The 12,889-nt window shown below is 49.9% G+C and overlaps 1 protein-coding gene and 1 long non-coding RNA gene across 4 annotated transcripts in view; one reads left to right on the forward strand and one right to left on the reverse strand.

Moving 5' to 3' along the window:
• The window catches only part of CMTM4 (CKLF like MARVEL transmembrane domain containing 4), a 73,566-nt gene extending 73,016 nt beyond the window's left edge, over positions 1–550 (reverse strand). For 2 of the 3 annotated variants that reach the window (XM_021667086.2, XM_012468295.3), the window contains exon 1: positions 365–550. In XM_021667086.2, coding sequence (XP_021522761.2) covers positions 365–550 — 186 coding nt within the window. The remainder of the gene's footprint in view (positions 1–364) is intronic. The other variant, XM_021667087.2, reaches the window with a different exon arrangement.
• Positions 551–1,043: 493 nt separating this feature from the next.
• LOC105728030 (uncharacterized) overlaps positions 1,044–12,889 on the forward strand; it is a 31,757-nt gene continuing 19,911 nt past the window's right edge. The window contains exon 1 of the long non-coding RNA XR_001109907.3: positions 1,044–1,246. This is a non-coding gene — a long non-coding RNA (uncharacterized LOC105728030). The remainder of the gene's footprint in view (positions 1,247–12,889) is intronic.

Below are 12,889 nucleotides of genomic sequence, written 5' to 3' on the forward strand. Positions count from 1 at the left end.
CCTGCCACAGGTTGCTAAGACCAGCGGTACCCAGGAGACAGCAAGATTCCCAGCAGCACCCAGCCCAGTAACGCCATAGACTCCCGGGAGCGAGGGCGGAGCGGACAGGTAGGCCCCAGGGCAGGTGCTCAGGTAGGAGGCGCACACCTGAGGCTGCCGGCCTGGGAAGGGCAGGCTCCGGCCGAGGGTGGGGTCCCCAGAGGAGGCTGCAGGGCGGCCCCGGGACTCCGCGAGGGAGAGGGGGAGCGAGGAACGGGCTCTGGCCCCGACAAGCGGGTACGAGACGGAGGCCCCACAGCGGGGCGGGGAGGGAGGCGTGCGGCTAGGCCGCCCTCGGGCACCTGGGGCCCCGCCCGGCACCTACCACTTGGGCGACCTTGAGGCGGCCGAGCGCGCCGCGCAGGTAGTCGGGGTCGCAGCGCAGGCCGGCCAGCCCGCGGCGCTGGCTCACCGGCTCGGTGGTGGGCTGGTACGGGCTGCTGGCGCCCGAGATCATGGAGGTGCTCGAGGCCTCGCCCTCGAAGCCGTCCAGCTCCTCGCCGCTCCGCATGCTGCCGCCTGGCCCGGGCCGCCTAGCGCGGCCGGCTCCCGGAGCCAGGAGCTGGCGGGTTCAGCGGGGCCGCCGCATCGCCGCCGCCGCCTGACTGACCGCCCGCGGCCCGTCCGCTGCCGCCGCCGCCGCCGCCTCTCGCCCGCCGCCCGGCTGCCGCCGCGGCTCGGTCCGGTCCGCTCAGGCTCGGCTCCCGCCGCCTCGGCAGCGGAAAGGGAGGGAGGCGGGAGCAAGGAGAGGGAAGGAGGCGGGAGCCGGCGCGCCGGGCCGGGAGGGGCGGAGCCAGGCCGCAGCCCGCCGCTCCGAGGCGCTCCACGGCGGGGGAGAGGTGGAGGCGGCGGCGCCGCGGGCCTCGGGGCGGGGCGGGGCGCCGGTTCCTCAGGCCCCGCCCCGGCCCGCTCCCACCTGTGCTGCTAGCCGGGACGGGAGCCGCTGGTGGGCGCTGGCGGTCCCGGCACGCGGGGCTGGGGGTCCAGGCAGGGAAGTTGTGGGGGCCGAGGGAAGGGTCTAGGTGGACCTAGAGGCCTTGGAGTTGCTTTCCCAAGCGCTGCCTCAGGTTCTCCTTTGGAGAAAGTGGGGTCCTCGACGGATAGGGTAAGGGGCTTCCCGTGAAGACCGAGACGGGCTGCGCCACCCTGGTGCCAGGAACGGTGCGTGGCTGGGTGAGCCCGACTCGGACTGTTGGGCCGACGAGAGGTAAGTGTCCGGGCTCCCACGCTGTGCGCATGCAACAAACCGGTTCCTAGGCCAGGGGTGGAGCGGGGCAGGGTGAGAAGTCCGGGTTAGCACCGAGTCCGCCGCCGGCGACCGCCCCGCTGCAGGTTGTCCCTGCCGGCCTGACCCAGGAGTGACGCCCGCGCGCACTGGGCCCTCGGCGACCGACACGTTCCCCTCCTCTCAGCTGAAAGGCTTTGCAAGCTCTGTCTAGCCATCAAGTAAAGTTAAACACAGATTTTGCCCCGAAGGGCATTAATTAGGGACCAATTTACAATTCAAGTGTGAAGGCTAATTTTAAAGCTAAGTAAAACGCTGACTTTCTAAGAATTGTCGGCTTTGATATTGAACCCTTCCACAACCACAAATACCAAGAGCTTGCCATGTTCTAGCCACTGATAAAGGCGCTTGAAGAACGTATCCTTGTTATTGCTATTTTACAGAAGGGAAGACTAAGGCTCCAGACTGGAAGTAGCTTGTCCAAGGTTACAGGGTTCATTGGTGGGCAGAGCCCAGGTTCCTACTTTTCCTTTCTTTTTTAAAAAATTGTATTGGCCAGGCGCGGTGGCTTACGCCTTGTAATCCTAGCACTTTGGGAGGCCGAGACAGGCAGATCACTTGAGGTCAGGAGTTCGAGACCAGCCTGGCCAACATGGTGAAACCCCGTCTCTACTAAAAACCCCGTCTCTACTAAAAATTCAAAAATTAGCTGGGTGTGGTGGCGGCACCTGTAATCCCAGCTACTCTGAAGGCTGAGGCAGGAGAATTGCTTGAACCTGTGAGGTGGAGGTTGTGAGCCAAGATCACACCACTGGGGGACAGAGCAAGACTCTGTCTCAAAAAAAAAAAAATCAAGCAAAAGGTTTTTTAAAGAAGCAAGTGGATTCCTGGATCCCTTTTCACACCCATCCCTCAAGACTGGAGCTTTGTTCTCTGGAGAGGGTAATATAGAAGTTCTCTTAATTGGGGATCACTAATTCAGGGATTAGTGAATTACAGTTCAGGGAAGGAATACTGTACTAAAAACAAGTGGAGTAAGTGAAAGTTTGCTTACTGAATGAAACCCCAGACAGCCTTCCCTTGATCATGGTTGCCAAGACCTCACATTCTCTCTGGAAAACATGAGTAGCCCTTAAGAAGAAAGACCTAAAGATGCTGACGATGGGAGTTCCCCAAGGTGGAGCCCAGCCAGATCACCCAACACTGAATCCCACAGTTGAGATTTCTCACCTACAGGCACAGAGCTTCCAATGAGCTTTTGAGGACCGTACTTTGAAATATAAATGACAATAAGAGTTACTGAACATTTGAGGAAAGCCTATAACATAATAGAGGTCAAAACGAAGAAAAAGCAACTGGGAGGAAATAAAAAGATCTATGTCATTAAATGTTTACAGTGGCATATGTGTGTGTGTGTATATATATCATTTTATATATGTGTATATATCATTAGTATTCTCAGGTAAACTGAGAAGATGTAACTATAAAAAGTTTAGACTAAGGCGAGGTGCAGTAGCTCACACCTGTAATCCCAGCAGTTTGGGAGGCCAAGGCGGGTGGATCATTTACGGTCAGGAGTTCAAGAGCAGCCTGGCCAACATGGTGAAACCCTGTCTCTACTAAAAATACAAAAATTAGCCTGGAGTGGTGGTGCATGTCTGTAGTCCCAGCTACTCAGGAGGCAGAGACAGGAGAATCGCTTAAGCCCAGGATGCAGAGGTTGCAGTGAGCCAAGATCCCAGCACTGCACTCCAGCCTGGGCAACAGAGCAAGACTCCATCTCAAAAAAAAAAAAAAGTTTACAATAAGGCCAAGTGCAGTGGCTCATGCCTGTAAATCCCAGCATTTTGGAAGGTTGAGTTGGACAGACGGCTTGAGCCCAGGAGTTCGAGACCAGCCTGAGCAACAGAGCAAGACCCCATTTCCATTAAAAAAAAAAAAAAAGTTTAGAATAAGATGTTACCAAAAAGGAATATTCAGAGAAAAAAACCTGTTAGACAAGCACATAAAAACATGCTCAATGTTATTAGTCATTAGGGAAATGCAAAGCAAAACCACTTCATGCCTGCTAGGATAGCTATAATAAGAACAACAGGGAATTACCAGTATTGGTGGAAAAATCAGAACCCTCATACATTACTGGTAAGAATGTAAAATGGTGTGACTGCTGGGTTAAAAGTTTGGCAGTTCGAGGCCAGGCACGGTGGCTCACGCCTGTAATCCTAGCACTTTGGGAGGCCGAGGTGGGTGGATCCCCTGAGGTCAGGAATTCAAGACCAGCCTGGCCATCATGGAGAAACCCCATCTTTAAAAATAAATAAATAAATAAGAAAAAAAAAAGTTTGGCAGTTCTTCAAACAGTTACATAGGATTACCATATGACCCAGTAATTCCACTCCTGGGTATATACCCAAAAGAACTGATAATGGGTGGCCGGGCACGGTGGCTCATGACTATTATCCCAGCACTTTGGGAGGCCAAGGCAGGTGGATTGCTTAAGTCCAGGAATTCAAGACCAGCCTGGGCAATATGGCAAGACCCCATCTCTACAAAAAATACAAAAACCTAGCCGGGTGTGGTGGCACATGCCTGTAGTCGCAGCTACTTGGGAGGCTCAGATGGGAGGATTATTTGAGCCTGGGAGACGAAGGTTACAGTGAGCTGAGACTGTACCACCGCACTCCAGCCTGGGTGACGGAGTGATACCCTATCTCAAAAATAAAATAATTGATAATAGGTGCTGAAACAAAAACTTATACAAGATGTGCCAGGCTCCATGATGCACGCCTATAGTCCTAACTACTCAGAAGGCTGAGGCAGGAAGAACACTTAAGCCCAGGAATTCAAGGCTGTAGTTTGCTATGATTGCACCTGTGAGCAACTATGAACTCCAGCCTGGCAACACAGCAAGATACCATCTAAACAAACAAAAACTCGCTGGGCATGGTGGCTCACGCCTGTCATTCCAGTACTTTGGGAGGCTGAGGTGGGCAGATCACAAGGTCGAGAGATCAAGACCATTCTGGCCAACGTGGTTAAACCCTGTCTCTATTAAAATACCAAAATTGGCTGTGGTGGTGCGCACCTGTAGAGCCAGTATTGAAACCAGTAAGTGCAACGGAAAATGTGCTGAGTGTTGTTGGGGGAAGTAGGTGTTCATGATGCTACAGACTTTTCCAGCAAAAAGATTTAGTTAAGTCTGTGGGTCAGAATTTCAGCTGAGATCTGAAATACAAACACCAGTTATCCAAGCAAAAGGGATGGGGAAATTATTGCAGGCAGAGGGAACAACATGTGCCAAGGCCCAGAGACCAGCACCAGCAAGGCACACTGAAGAGAAGAAAGGAGTGCAGAATTCAAGTTGGGGGAACTGGCAGAGGAGACCTGAAGCTGAAAGGCAGCTTCGGGCCAGTCCCTGTGGGGTCTCGTGGTCCATAGAAGAGGGTGGGTTTCAAACAGAAGAGCGCTAAGCCTCAGAATGGCCCAGCAAGGCCTGCCGTGAAGGATGCTCTCTCTGGCTTCAGTGCAGCGATGGCTTAAGCAGAGGCAAGAGTGGAGGCTGCCCTCCAATACTTATTAAACTGTTTCCTCTTCCTGGATACTAGCCGAAGTTTATTTTTAGTTCTAGGGACAGACTCAAAATTTTCTCTTCTGGTTTTTAAAAGAAGTTTGCAGACTTCCAAAGGGTGTTGTTGGGAATCCCACACGGCTCCTTAAATAGTAGACAAAACCTGGTATTGTGGTGCCTTCCTCTGCGTTGGACTGTAATACATCGTGAGTCCCTGGCTGTGGCTGTGCCTCCGGGCATGTACGGGTGCTGAAGACAAAATGAAGACAACACAGAAGCAGACGGCTCCTTGGCCAGGTCCCCAGGTTCCAGGGTCTAGTCCGCATATCCAGGCTGACTCAGGACAACCAGACTCAGAAGAGACTGATGAATAAGCCAGATGCTACTTTGTTAATTACTGCCGGAGGACAGACTCTGCCAGAATTCTGATTCTTATCTCGGACCCATTATGCTGGAAGAGCTGCTCAGGGCAGCCAGCTGATGTCGAAGGCCATGCCTGGGCCTCAGGAGGCTTGGGCTGCTGCCCAGGGTCTTTTACAGCAGCGTCTTTCTCACCCCAGGCAGTGCTTAGGCACTAGGAAGTTCCTTACCATTGACCCTTTTCTCTACACAGTCAGCACCTGTCTGTTCAGAACATGCTCACATTTAGCATCTGTAGGTAGGGGCTAATACACAGGATACCTTGGTTTACCTGGATCAGGTTTGTCACTCAGTATCTCATTTAGTCCTGGGCTTGGCTCCCTCCAAGGACAACTACCTCTAAGTCTGGGGACCGCTAACTGTACCCTCCTACACACACACACACACACACACACTCTGACTTCCCTGAGCATCAGGACTCATGGAGAATCCTAACCTCAAAAGCATTGCCCAGGCTGGGTACAGTGGCTCATGCCTGTAATCCCAACTCTTTGCGGGGCTGAGATGAAAGGATCACTTGAGGCCAGAAGTTCAAGACCAGCCTGAGCGTAGTGAAACCCTATCTTTATGAAAAGCAAGAAAATGAGGGGAAAAAAAGCATTGGTCCTATAAGGACTTTAGATTTTAAATTTCATGAAGGGCTAGGAGCAAAACACCTTCCCAAACTGTGGTCCCTGTGTGTTCTGTCTGGAGGCAGTGCCTGATCATGGGGAGGAGAGACGGATTTGCACTTCATTTCATCTCTCACTGAGATCCCTCCCCAGTGCATCCTTACAAATGTGGGGGAATGAGGATAGCTTGCCCTGTAACTTATGTTAAGCAATAGATTTGATCTACTACATTTCATACACTCAGTAATTGGCAGGAGCCCAGCCGGGCACAGTGGCTCATGCCTGTAATCCCAGCACTTTGGGAGGTCAAGGTGGGTGGATCACGAGGTCAGGAGTTTGAGACCAGGCCAACATGGTGAAACCGTGTCTCTACTAAAAATACAAAAATTAGCCAGGCCTGGTGGCGGATGCCTGTAGTCCCAACTACTCAGAAGGCTGAAGCAGGAGAATTGCTTGAACCCAAGAGGTGGAGGTTGCAGTGAGCTGAGATTGTACCCCTGCACTCCAGCCTGGGCGACAGAACGAGACTCTGTCTCTAAAGAAATAGAAAAAGGAGCCCTAAAAGACGTCTACCTCAAACAGAAAAATAGACAGGGGTGGTAAGCAGGAGATTTCAAGTATAAGGTATATAGTAGGAAGACTAAGTTTACCATTAACAATTATCAATATTAAAAGCATGAACCAAAAACACAAGAACATTTTAAATTTAGTGCTTCAAGACTAACAACTTGGCATGAAATGATTCTATTTCTAAATTGCCTTTTAAAGAAAGGTACCAGGCTGGGCGCAGTGCCTCATGCCTGTAAATCCCAGCACTTTGGGAGGCTGAGACAGGCAGATCACTTGAATTCAGGAGTTTGAGACCACCCTGGGCAACATGGTGAAACCCCATCTTTAAAAGAAACACAAAAATTAGCCAATCGTGGTTAAGTGTGCACCTGTAATCCCAGCTCCTTGGGAGACTGAGGTGGGAGGATCCCTTGAACGTAGAAGTTCGAGGCTGCAGGGAGCTGTGGTTGGGCCACTGCACTCCAGCCTGGGCAACAGAGCAAGATCCTGTCTCAAAAAATAGAAATTTAAAAAAATAAAGGTGCCAGTATAAGTCTTCAGGTCTGAAGGATTAGACTCAAAGATGTAAAAATAAAAACCCATTTTTCTGTGTTTGAAAGGAGCCAATGTCCCTGTCCCTCTCCTTGGTGGCAAGGCCCTAACCAGACTCCTCCAGCAATGTTCCCACATGCCTGGAGGGAGGGGCCAGAGCCTAGACAGTTCCAGGCAGGAGTACTTGGGGGTGAGAGTTAACTGCTGCTTCTGAAGGAACTTGTCCCTTCAGCCGGAAGAATGTTCTCCGAGTCTCTAAAAATAGGGCTCGCTGGGATTTTCCAGTTTGGCATTCCTTTGGTTACAACGACCAAGGACAGACAATCCAAGCCAGTCCACCCTGCGCTTCTAACCAGAGCCCCCAGGGGAATCCCAGCTTCTGTGGGACCCCCATTTGTGGTTCCTGCTGCTTCCAAAATTTAATGATTTGGGGAGAATTCACCTGCTCAGCAGCTGCCTCGCTTCTCCCTGGCTGCCCTCCACCTTCTCTCTCCATGGCAGAGGAAGGGGCATGGGTTTCTGGGGAAGAAGGCCAAGAGTGTGGCCACAAGGAAATGTGGGACCTGCCTTCTCTTACTCTGCAGGACTGGTGTCCATGTCCGGTCTGGCTAAACTAGCTGTGCGAACCCCAGGGAGCCGCTGAGGTAACCAGGAGGCAACAGACACCTTGCCAGGCATTTACAGCTGCCCCACCCCCTAGGGCCAGGCACTGGGCCATGTCCTGGGGCTTCAAGGCTTTCACAGAACTGCGGTGGGAGGGAGTTGCAAACCAAAAGTATCTGAGACAAGTTGCAAACAGTTCAGAAGTTTATTTTGCCAAGGTTGAGGATGCACCCAGGAGATAGGTCTATGCCTTTCTCTGAAGATGATTTTGAGGACTTGACTATTTAATTAATTAATTAAATTTTTAAAACGGACTCTCACTCTGTCGCCCAGGCCAGAGGGCAATGGTGCAACCTCGGCTCATAGTAACCTCCAACTCCTGAGTTCAAACGATTCTCGTGCCTCAGCCTCCCAAGTAGCTGGGTTACAAGCGCATGCCACTGGCCAACATGGTGAAACCCCATCTCCACTAAAAATACAAAAATTAGGCCAGGCACGGTGGCTCATGCCTGTAATCCCAGCACTTTGGGAGGCCAAGGCGGGCAGATCACCTGAGGTCAGGAGTTGGAGAAAGAGCCTGGCAAACATGATTAAACCCCATCTCTACTAAAAATACAAAAAATTAGCCAGGTGTGGTGGCAGGTGCCTGTAATCCCAGCTACTCAGGAGGCTGAGGCAGGAGAATCGCTTGAACCTGGGAAGGCAGAGGTTACCATGAGCCAAGATCCTTCGCACCTTTTAAGACTGCACCACTGCACCGCAGCCTCTGGGTGAGAGAGCCAGATTCTGTCTCAAAACAACAACATCAACAACAAAAACAGGAAGGCCCCGGGGGTTCAGAAAGAGATGAGTGGTCTGGGTTCTTTCTCCGATATGAGCTGGGCAGGGACAGAGAGACAGGAAGACTGGGAACTGATTATGAAGACACCTGTAGTCTGGGGAGCCATGAGAGCTACACTTTGCTCCTTAAGCAGGGGACTGACATGATCAGATTGGACAAAAACAAAAAGTACAGATGAATAATTCAAAGCCTTATCTCCCGGTGTCAAATGGGTAGTAGAGACACTGTTGCTGTGAATAATGTATAGAGCCCTTTTAAAGAGAAAAAGGTCGCAGGGACCCCAAAAGAACATCTGCAGACTTCCAGGGGTCCCCAGACTCATTGGGGGAAACCCTGGACCAGTCAGAATTGCCCCAAGAGTTCAAGCAGCCATATTCATAGGCTCCTGAGCAAAGCCTCGAAGGCAGGACTGACCTCAGGTGAGCTATCAGAGTGGGCAGGAAAACATAATGGGAGACACAGCAAGGGCAGAGGCTGGGAGGCTGGGAGGCTGGGTGAGGAGGAGTGAAAGGGTGGCTGGGAAACACACCTTTTTTATTTTTTAATTTTTGAGATGGAGTCTCACTTTGTCAACCAGGCTGGAGTGCAGTGGCACGATCTTGGCTCACTGCAACCTCAGCCTCCCTGGTTCAAGTGCTTCTCCTGCCTTAGCCTCCTGAGTGGCTGGGACTACAGGCAACCGCCATCATGCTCTACTAATTTTTCTACTTTTGGTAGAGACAGAGTTTTGCCGTGTTGGCCAGGCTGGTCTCGAACTCCTGACCTCAAGTGATCCACCAGCCTTGGCCTCCCAAAGTGCTGGGATTACAGGCATGAGCCACCACGCTAAGCCAGGAACACATTTAGTAAAGTAGTGAAGTTGGAGAGGATTAGGGGCCACTGAGAAAGGCCCGAATATCATACCACTTTGGCTCTTAGCCTGCACACATGGGCAGACATGAAGTTTAATTAATTAAATGTATTTATTTGAAAACAATCTCAAAATTACCAAAAAAAAGGGCACATACAATATAGAGAATGTTTTCCCCTGAATCATTTGAGAGTAAGTTGCCAACCTAAAACCCTATACCCCATCACCCTCAAATAGTTCAGTGTTTTCTACAAAGAAGGACATTATCTGCTTTTTCCAGAATATGCATCAAAATCAGGAAATTATTTTATTATTTTTATTATTTTTTGAAACCTAGTCTCGCTCTGTCGCCCAGGCTGGAGTGCAGTGGTGCAATCTCGGCTCACTGCAACTTCTGCCTCCCGAATTCAAGCAATTCTCATGCCTCAGCCTCCTGAGTAGCTGGGACTACAAGTGCGCACCACCACAACCGGCTAATTTTTGTATTTTTAGTAGAGTCAAGGTTTTGCCATGTTGGCCAGGCTCATCTCAGACTGCTGCACACACCCCCCTCCCCCCGTCAGGAAATTATTCTTGATACATTATTACCATCTAACCCTCAGATTCCAATCAGGTTTTGCCAAATGTCCCTACAGTGTCTCTGTAGCAAAATGAAGCCATTAAGGATCATGTATTGCTCTTCTTCTTGTCATGTTGCCAGTTTCCTTCAGACTAGAACAGTTCCTCAGGTCCTCCTTGTCTTTATGACCTTAACACCTTCAAAGATGTAATGCAGCCAAGTTATTTTGTAGCATGTCCCTCAATCTGGGTTTGTCTGATGTTTCTTTGTGATTAGATCCTGGTTATACATTTTTCGCAGAAATTCCCCAGCAGTGAGGTTGTGTTTGTTCTCTGTGCAGCCTATTAGGAGGAGTGCGACTGCTATGTGTCCCATTATTATTATTATTATTATTATTAGAGACAGAGTCTCACTCTGTCACTCAGGCTGGAGTGCAGTGGCACGATCTCGGCTCACTGCAACCTCCGCCTCTGAGATTCAAGCGATTTTTCTGCCTCAGCCCCCCGAGTAGCTGGAACTACAGGTGCCTGCCACCACTCCTGGCTCATTTTTTGGATTTTTAGTACAGACAGGGTTTCACTGTGTTAGCCAGGATGGTCTCAATCTCCTGACCTCGTGATCCCCCTGCCTCGGTCTCCCAATGTGCTGGGATTACAGGCATGAGCCACCGGGCCTGGCCCCATTATTAATTACATTCACTTCCATCAGGTGATTGAGCTTGTGGCTGCCAGGCTTCTCCACTGTAACACACTTTTTCCCTCTTGTAATCAATGAACGTGACACTTTGAGCATCAAAATAAATACTGATAGTAACGGATTATAACCCATTGAATAAATCATGTAAATTTGAAGTTTTGATGAGGAATAAAATGCTGTTTCACACTGAACTTTCAATTTACTAATTTATTTATATACACTCATGACTTCCTATTTTATTCAATGGGTTATGATACATTATGATCATTTTTTTTTTTTTTTGAGCAGTGGGGCTTCTGTCAGTCTCTCTCTTTAAGAGACAGGGTCTTGGCAGGGCATGGTGGCTCACACCTGTAATCCTAGCACTTTGGGAGGACTAGATGGGCTGATCACCTGAGGTCAGGAGTTTGAGACCAGCCTGGCCAACATGGCGAAACCCATCTCTACTAAAAATACACAAATTAGCTGGGTGTGGTGGCAGGCACCTGTAATCCCAGCTACTCAGGAAGCTGAAGCAGGAGAATTGCTTGAACCCAGGAGGCGGAGGTTGCAGTGAGTGGAGATTGTGCCATTGTACTCCAGCCTGGGTGAGAAGAACAAAACTCCATCCCCCCAAAAAAATAAATAAATAAAATCAAACCAACATAGTGGAACCTCGTCTCTACTAAAAATACGAAAAATTAGCTGGGCATGGTGGTGGGCGCCTTTAATCCTAGCTTCTCTGGAGGCTGAAGCAGAAGAATCACTTGAACCTGGTAGGCAGAGATTGCAGTGAGCCGAGATCGCGCCACTGCACCCTAGCCAGGATAACAGTGCAAGACTCTGTCTCAAAAAAATAATAATAATAAATTTAAATTTAAATTTAAATTTAAAAAAGAGACAGGGTCTTGCTGTTGCCCAGGCTTGAATGCAGTGGCTACTCGCAGGCACCATCATAGCTCACTGCAGCCTCAAAGTCCTGGTCTCAAGAAATCCTCCTCCATCAGCCTCCTGAGTAGCAGAGACTACAGGCGTGCACTACCATGCCCCCAGCTCCTTTTTTTTTTTATTTTCATGGCTTTATGCATACAGCTTCTGTCTTTTGAGATATATCTTATCGTTCTGTGAGTCCTTTCTTACTTTCTGGCACAGATGTTCCAGGCTAATCTTATGCTTTTCCTGTCCCAGCCCTGGAATCAGCCATTTCTCCAGGAAGCCCCAAGGCTTTTATTATGTCCTTGCTTCCTTATTCTCTGACTCTCAGCCTCTATTATTTATTTATTTTTTTTTATTTTTTTGAGACAGAGTCTCACTCTGTCATCCAGGCTGGAGTGCAGTGGCGCGATCTCGGCTCACTACAACCTCCGCCTCCCAGGTTCAAGCGATTCTCCTGCCTCAGCCTCCCAAGTAGCTGAGACTATAGGCACATGCCACCATGTCCAGCTAATTTTTGTATTTTTAGTAGAGACGGGGTTTCACCATGCTAGCCAGGCTGGTTTCGAACTCCTGACCTCGTGACCCACCTGCCTCCACCTCCCAAAGTGATGGGATTACAGACATGAGCCACTATACATGCCTGGCCCTATTTATTTATTTTTGAGACAAAGTCTTGCTTTGTGGCCCAGGCTGGAGTGCAGTGGCTCGATCTCAGCTCATTGCAACCTCTGCGTCAGCCTCCTGAGTCGCTGGAATTACAAGTGTATACCACCATGCCCAGCTAATTTTTGTATTTTTAGTAAAGATGGGGTTTCATCATGTTGGCCAGCCTGGTCTCAAACTCCGAGCCTCAAGTGATCTACCTGCCTCGGCCTCCCAAAGTATTAGGATTACAGGTGTGAGCCACTGTGCCCAGCCTATTTATTTATTTACTTACTTATTAAGATGCAATCTTGCTCTATTGCCCAAACTGGAATGCAGTGGCACAATCTCGGCTCACTGCAACCTCTGTCTCCCAGGTTTAAGCAATTCTCCTGCCTCAGCCTCCCAAGAAGTTGAGACTACAGGTGTGTGCCACCCCACCAGCTAATTTTTTTTATTTTTGGTAGAGACAGGTTTTACCATGTTGGCCAGGCTAGTCTCAAACTCCTGGCCTCAAGTGATCTGCCCACCTCGGCCTCCCAAAGTGCTTGGATCACAAGCATGAGCCACTGCGCCAGCCCCCAATTTATTTTATTAAGAGAATGATATTCAGAAACCAAGATCATGCAGCCTGGCCAACATGGCTAAACTCTGTCTCTACTAAAAATACAAAAATTAGCCAGGCATAGTGACACATGCCTGTAATCCCAGCTACTCAGGAAGGCTGAGGCAGGAGAATCACTTGAACCTAGGAGGTGGACATTGCAGTGAGCTGAGATCGCGCCACTGCACTCCAGCCTGGGTGACAGAGTGAGATGG

Source organism: Aotus nancymaae, unplaced genomic scaffold (genome assembly GCF_030222135.1).
Source record: "Aotus nancymaae isolate 86718 unplaced genomic scaffold, 86718_ANA_hifiasm-v0.15.2.pri h1tg000030l, whole genome shotgun sequence".
Taxonomy (NCBI): Eukaryota; Metazoa; Chordata; class Mammalia; order Primates; family Aotidae; genus Aotus; species Aotus nancymaae.